The 7,904-nt window shown below is 30.0% G+C and overlaps 1 protein-coding gene across 1 annotated transcript; it reads right to left on the bottom strand.

Moving 5' to 3' along the window:
* Window positions 1–1,154: 1,154 nt before the first annotated feature.
* LOC147436017 (uncharacterized) lies at window positions 1,155–6,762 on the bottom strand. The gene is made up of 4 exons (XM_086487818.1): window positions 6,755–6,762; window positions 6,371–6,427; window positions 1,949–1,971; window positions 1,155–1,516 (listed from the first exon to the last, which is right to left on the bottom strand). The coding sequence occupies exons 1-4, from the start codon at window positions 6,760–6,762 to the stop codon at window positions 1,155–1,157; spliced, it is 450 nt and encodes a 149-aa protein (XP_086343944.1).
* Window positions 6,763–7,904: the final 1,142 nt, after the last annotated feature.

The raw sequence follows: 7,904 nt of genomic DNA, 5'->3' as shown, positions 1-7,904 counted from the left end.
AGTGTCCAGCAGCATTGCCATCGCTGTCGTAGCTATTCCCCAAGAAAATCAATTTTCTAACTAACCCTTGCCCGTCTCCTCCACCAATGTGGTGTACACGGGAGTAAGACCAAACTAGGGGTGTACACGGGAGTTAGACCAAACTAGGCTTCCCTCTTGCATCCGAGAGCAGCTCCTTATATTATGCTAGAGAGTTGGTTACAACCATAACATGTCCGACCACACTAGGTGGCCGGACTCTACCTACATGACCACACACCACAATATTTAGGGCAGCTCTTAGAGTACTTGAGGGAGAGAGAGAGAGAGAGAGGAAGAGTTGGAAAGAGATAACAACCCTTTAAATTAAATAAGATCTCTTTTTTTTAGGTAATAGTATTTGTTAATTAAAGAAGAAGGATTTCGGGAAAAAACATTGTATCCATTTGGAGTAATCGATCTAAATTTCTTAATATAAAGTGTTTCTAAGTGATTTGCTTTGTCCTTTATTGTTGTTGAATCTATAATTTCGATCGTGAACTTTTTGTTGAACGGCTTGTATCTGATAATGTCAGTTATCATCAATTTAGTAGGTTGTTTTTTATGTTGTAAAATCCTTCTTTTTAGATTATTTGTTTGTCTGATATATATTTTTTAATTTATTCTACATTATAATTTATAAATAAAAATCTTACTTTTATTTTCTAGAGCTGTTGATTTTCGGGGAGACTTTGCTTCTGTAAAAAAAAAACAATTAAACTCTTTTAAAATTATTTTGTATGAACTTTTATGAGTTTTAGTATAAATATATAAGGTATTTAAAATATATTTAAATATTTTAGAATATAGATTGTTATTTTAAAGTAAACAATGGATTCACATTTGGGTGTAGAGAGAGAGAGAGAGAGAGAGAGAGAGAGAGAGAGAGATGTGAGAATGCATTATTTGACTATGTTAATAATTGATTTAAAATATTATTGAACTTGTTGGTATTTGAATAAAATGTGAATTTTTGGAGTAATAATTGTACCTTGACTGGTGGATGGAAAATCTATAGGTATTGAAGTTGATTGCAAAGATGATTCTCCTTTATTAGCTATATCCATATCTATAAACAATGTTATGTATTTTTTTTTTAGTTTGAAGAATATAATCATTTATAAATAGAGAAGAAATTATGATTTTATACCATTGCTTTGATTCATAGTAATGAAAAATTTACAAGTGGTGCCATATTGCCTTCGTGCAAACTCCATATCTAGTGATGCTGTAATGCTCTCCAAAGTGATTAGATCTTGTTTGTTTTGTACGTTGTATAGTTGCTCATACTCTTTTAGAATGATTGAAGCTAGTCTATTATCAAGAGTTTTTAAAGAGTCTAATGGAATGTTGTAGCCAAAATGCAATAAGTTGATAGCATATGCTGAAATTCCATTCGTGTGTTTATCTAGTAAAGCTTGAGCTTCGTATCGCTCAAGCATTATATCTTCATTTGGTAAATCTTCTTTAAATATTTTAAGAATTAGTATTGTTAGACCTACAAAGTAATTTTATTTGAATTAATTATATTTGAAATTATGAATAATATAAGTAAATTTTTTAAAACATAAGTTGAATTATTTACCATCTTCAGGGAGTTCTTTAGTAGTATGTGTTTTTTTCCATGTTTGCAACATATTGTCGGCTATGTCCATATATTGTTTTAGCTCATCATAAGATGGCCAACCATAAATGTAATTTATTGGATCACGTCCTAAGATATTTGCATATTTAAATTGTTCGATTCTTAAGAAAATATTTTCTCCTTGTTGCCTTTTTTATTTTCATTGCTCTTCTTGTTCTTTTTCTTGTAGGTCTATTAGGGCTTTTGCTTTAGCTTTGATAGAATTGAAGACCTAATATATTTTAACACAATTTATACATTTAAGGTTATAAATATTGAATTATGTGATTAAAGATATAAGCTTACCTCCATATTGTTTAGCTTTCAATCTGAAAAATATAAAAATGAATTTATTAATAGTTTCTTTTATATCAATATAGTAATAAATTATAGCACCTTAAGTTTGATATAAAATAATTTAGCATACGTTACCTTTGTTTTAATCTTTGGAGTAAACTTTTGTAAGTCAATAATCTTCATATATATAATGATTTATTACTTGTATTTAGAAATCGTCGATCGTAATTGATATTTTTATGTTCTTTCCGTTAGTCGATCGAGACAACATGACATATAATAGTCCACGAGAAACACATTTTCGAACTATTAACAATGACTTACCAAAGATAGTACATCCTTGGGATTTATGTCCAGTCATTGCATATGCTAGTGTTAGTGGAAAAGATGTTTTATGATACCATGTTCCATTGTATGTCTTTTTTTGATATTTAGATCTTCTCATAGTTACATTTTGTTGTGTATGATTTACACGTATTATAAGTTTTGTTATAATAGATGTTATATTGTTATATTTAATATCTACGACTGTCCCAAAAGTTCCATTAGCTACACGTATTGATAGATCTATGTTTTGTGTAAACATTACTAATGCCCCTATTGCTACTTTGGATAGGGTATGAAATTCTGTATCATTTATCCAATGTTGTAGTTCTGGTATATGATGTGCTGTTGTAACAATATCTATATTGAATATATTGGAATGGTTGAATATCTTTAATAAGATGAGGTCATTATAGTATATGACATCTTTATTATGTGTACATAATATAGTTGTGTCTTTATCTATATATTGTTCTAAATCTTTCTCCTGTATAAATGTATGTTTTAAGTATTTATCTAATTGTGATTTAGATGGTTTACTTTGTCTGATTATATTTAAGAATACAATGAAGTCTGGATCTGAACAATGACGTATGGAGGTATATAATGTGTGGTGTATAGCTAATTTCCAAAATGTAGAATTTGTTATTACACATTTTTGGCATATCAAGTCTTTATTTTTACAATTACATATTGCAGGCAATTGCGCTATATCTCCAAATAGAAGTAGTTTTTTAATGTTAAATATTTCTAGCATAGATAAATTACAAGCTTCTGAAATTTGGAGTTTATTTGTATGTAATATTTGTGATGTCATCATTGAGAATTCATCAGTTATAATTACATCGGAAGACCTTATTTTAATTGAACGGATATCATTTGGTTCTAAATTAGAACAAAATAATTGATTTTTATTAGGTAAATAAAAAAACAAGGGAAGTACGTGCTAATCGACTAAATCTTGTCTCTGCTACTCCTGTGGTTGCTGTAAGGAGGACTCCTATGTTTTTGGTTATACATTTAAATGTGATATATTGAATTAGAAACGTTTTCCCAGATCCAGGTGTTCCAGTTATTATATGTAATCCACCCGATTTTTCAAAAATTTTATTATATATTAGTTCTTGCTCTTTAGTCGAAGTTGTATTTTCTATGTGTTTAAGCTCTTGTAGATGTATTATTGGATCATATTGATTCTCTCCTACAGTTTTAATATTGGTTTGTTTTACTATAAAATCGTTTGATGTTAAATGTTCTTCTAAATTATGTATGGGATGCATTTGGAGTATTTGATTTGTAATTTGTTGTCTAGATTCATCGATTAATAGATGTAATTGAGAATAATTTCCAACTAGATTCTCTATATCTTCTTCATTCTTTATTATTTGTCATATTTGACATTCTAAAAAGTAAAATTTTTCTATGTTGTTAATTGAGATTAATTCTTTTTCATTGCGAAAATGTATCTGTTTTAATAGAATAGTAAAAAAAAAACCTTCCATTTGATGGAGAGGGTGAAAATTGATAAATCTTACTAATTGTTTATACTCTTCTATTTCATTTTCAAATAAATCATGCATTTTACATATCTTCTTTGTTGTATGCTTGAGTATTTTGTTAATTCTATAGTGACGAAAGTATGAATAAAATGTTAAGCTCTCCAATTCTAATGGCCTTGTTGTATATAGATCAATTGGATGTAGTATAGAGGTTTAAAAAAATTGTATATATTTTTATCTTTTTTAAGGAGGTGAACAATCTATATAAGTTACCTTTTCTGATTTCTTTATGATTGGTATCTCTAAATACATCATGGCTGCTTTGGTTGCTGATATTGGTTTTGTTAATACATAAGAAAATATTAGTTTGAGTTTTGTATCATCAATATTATTTAGTCCTAATGTTTTCGCTGTTTCTAAATTGATATCTATTTTTCCTATAGGTTCTGATTTCAATGCATATTTTAGTAAGTAATATGATAATCTTGTATTGGTTACTTTTTGAATATTCATATGGGCTTGTCATAACAATAATACTCATGCATGATAAGAAACCACATTTCTGTGTTCTAATGTTGGTCTATAATAAAGCCATCGTTGAGTTTGTTCATGAATAATTGGCTTAGGATTACTTTGAATATCGTATGGAAATCCATATTTACATTTAATTTTTTTATTTTGTAATTCTATTTTACAAGATTCTCTACAATTATGTATTTGTTTTTTGATAACAAAGTTATGCAATTTATATTCAATTGATGTTGGATCAACTTTATTTATTGTATGTAAATAAGGTATATGGCTATCTATCTCTAAAGATATTCGATCGATATCGTTTGAATCTACCCATAGCATTATATGTGCATGTGGTGAACCTCTATTTTGTATCTCATATCGTATTAGATAGTGGTTGATGGTACCTAATAATCCATTAGAAATAAATATGTATTTGTTTAAAAATGTAAGTAATCGTTTTTGGAAAATCATCATGCACTCGGCTGGACAATCTGTCCAATTGAGTTTTAAGTCTATCCTTTGGATAATTTTTTCTAAATCTTCTATTTCTACCTATCTACTAGAGGATACTTCATCACAAGTTAGGGTTAAGAAGAAGTTAGGTAAACCAAATGACTCTACCATGCATAATAAATCTTTTAAATTCTTACGATACCATGACGGAGAGCCTGGAATTGAATAAGAGATATTGTGTTTTATGATATAACGTATGGTATCTAAATCAGATGCATGTGGATTTTTAAGTTTGAATTTATCTATATCTAATTGTAGCATTGTTAAATTTGTTGAATTTGCTATTATCAAAGCTTGAGGTAATTGGTACACCATCAATAAGTATGGCTTGTATAAAGTGAATATTGAGCAGAATGAGGCTATTCTCATTTTAGATATGTATGAAATTTTAAAGCTCCATCATGAGCTCCATATCCTAATGGAAATAGAAATGGAATAGAGCTTTCTCTATTGTAATATCTTCTAAATTAGATACTCCATCTAAACTTGCATATAAGTTAATGATTTTTTTGTTATTTAATCTTTCATACATAACCCCACCATGAGATAACTTGCCTATTTTGTATTGTGATTTTAGTTGTGTGTTGTTTACTTGATCTAAGATACCTAAATAATTTGTATTGTGTGCTACTATCATTAAGTCATAGGGAGAAGATGATGCATGTTTGTTTAGTAAAGTAGTAATTGCATTAGAAGGAATTATAGGAATTGCTAAAGTTTTTTGTGGTTGTTCATATATAGTATATAATTTTTTTACTAATAGATTATTTTTTACTAAAAAGAGCAATAGTGTGTTTATGTCATGTGAGTTTTTTGTTAGAATATTTAATAAATCATTAGTATTTTGATATGAAAATAGAGGATTATCTAATAATGATCTTTGTTCTATATTACCTATAGCTATAGATGTTATCTTTTTACTGATATTTAAAGAGATGTCTAGAGTAGATAGCATTTGTACTTCATGTACATTCATTGTTAGTATTTTTTTATATAAGTCTGGTGATAAGTTACCCAATATTTTCCTCTAATGTTGTTTTGGAAACATTTGGAACAGTTATAAATTTCTATATTGTCTTGTTTGTTATTTTGAAATGATGTTAGATATGGATTAGATAATTCATATCCTCGTAAATAGGTATTTGTTTTTTCTATATATTTTAAGTTTTGTTTTTCATACTTAAAAAATAAGTTTCCACAATTCGAACAATATTTATATGATTTGATCGAATTAGAACAAATATTTACCCATGAATCAAAATCTAAATTAAAAATGTCAAAAGTTGGAAGCAAGTTAATGTCTTATAATCTTGGTATGCTTTGCTTTTTGTTTTAGTTTGGATGCTTTGTTTGTAGGTAATAGTTTATTTGTTTTCATCTTCAATTACGTATGGTTTATTATTATTTTTTATATTTGGTGACCTTAAGATTTCTATTGATATGTATATTATTTCTATTGAGCTTAAACTAATATTCTAATTTGGAAAGAAAATCTTTTTTATCTTATTTTGGTTATCAAAATATTAATATTAAAATATTTTTTTTATAGGTGTTTAAAATATTCTTAAATATGACATACCTTGTGTTATAGTCAAATGTTAAGTTGCTTTGTAGATGTTGAAGAGCTTCTTGTAAACTAGCAAATGGTAAAACTTAAGAAGTTAGAATATAGAGTTATATATAATTTGATGCTAATTACCAAAGGAATTATAATCATATTTTTTAATGATTTTTTTAATTATAAGAACATAACATGCTATAAATGGAAGAAGTTGGGACTCAATTTTGATATAGCACGCCAAGTGTGATGCACTTTTGAAAGCAAACAAGTTCTTGACAAGCTTCTTGTCTTTGGGCCGTAGTCACTTGGATTGCACTCCTTGCAGGCTATGCCCACCATGGACAAGCCACAAAGCTCTGGCGCTTTCAGCTAATGCGAAGCAGCCAAGGCTTATTTGCAAACTTGACCATTTATGCTTGCAACTTGAAGGCATGTGGCACCATGCAAAACGTTGACCCAGTCAAACAAATTTTTGATGTCGTCAGTAGTGAGGGGCTATTGAAATACAACATTGTACTTGCCAATTCTTTGACTAATTTGTGCGCTAAGTGTGGTGTACTTTTGAAAGAATAACAAAGCGGCTTGTTCTGTGAGCTTAGGATCTTTTTGACAAAAATCATGTATGCATAAATTGAGCTCTTCATTGATTTATCAAAATCAAGAAGATTTACAAGTGGTATAGTGCAACCACACTCACTAGCATCTATATACATGTCCTTTCTCCTGTAGGTAAAGTAGATTCTCCTTCTAGGGAACTTCATGTTGGCAGCCATGCGATCAAACTATGGCCCCCCTAGGATAGCATCCTCATGTTGGAGAGGAGAGATAAAAAAGTCTTCTTTGTCGACATAGCTTTGGACATGAAGCCTCAACTTACCAATCAAGGGAATAACGGAGGCTTGTTGTCCCTTGAAAGTTGTGTCAGCCCCGTTACAATATCTCCCATCTTGAAATCTTGAATGCCCAACTTGGTAGCCAACTCCGTTGATATGAAGTTGTGAGTAGAGCCAGGGTCACACAAGATAAAGGCATCATGCTCCCTTACCTTTCCCCAAGCATAGGAGAGAGATGATCCTTTGCAATGAGATCCTCTTTTGGAGCTTCAATGGTGGAAGCCCTAGGAGTCTCATTGCAAACATTTTTCTTGGGGCAAGAACGATATCCATGTCCTTTCTCCACACACTTAAAACACTTATGGTCCTTGCAAAAAGCTTCAAGCTCTTCAAGAGAGAGTTTGTTTTTGCCTTTGTAAACTCCCTTCTCCTTGGACCGATTGTTGTTGTTGTTGTTGTTGGAAGTGCCTTGGAAGGAATTTTGGGCATTGGTTTTCCCCTTTGCATGATTTTTATCTTTGTTTTCCATGGGCTTGACATTCCGTCTAACCACTTATTGGAAATTGATGTGTGAAGCAACCATGGTGTGATGGATTGGGAGGAATTTTGGGCATTGGTTTTCCCCTTTGCATGATTTTTATCTTTGTTTTCCATGGGCTTGACATTCCGTCTAGCCCCTTATTGGAAATTGATGCATGAAGAAACCATGGTGTGATGGA

The sequence above is a fragment of the Adiantum capillus-veneris genome, chromosome 18 (genome assembly GCF_014529385.1).
Source record: "Adiantum capillus-veneris isolate H3 chromosome 18, ASM1452938v2, whole genome shotgun sequence".
Lineage (NCBI taxonomy): Eukaryota > Viridiplantae > Streptophyta > Polypodiopsida > Polypodiales > Pteridaceae > Adiantum > Adiantum capillus-veneris.
The sequence above is the reverse complement of the archived record's forward strand: the minus strand, read 5'-3'. Positions and strand labels throughout refer to the sequence as shown.

Bases quoted from the DNA above. Each gene is read 5' to 3' on its own strand.
- LOC147436017 (XM_086487818.1), bottom strand. The intron at 1,972-6,370 runs GTATGTCATATT...TATATTTTTCAG, and splicing joins ACATTTGACTATAACACAAG to ATTGAAAGCTAAACAATATG. The intron at 1,517-1,948 runs GTAAGCTTATAT...ATTACTTTGTAG, and splicing joins GAAAGCTAAACAATATGGAG to GTCTAACAATACTAATTCTT.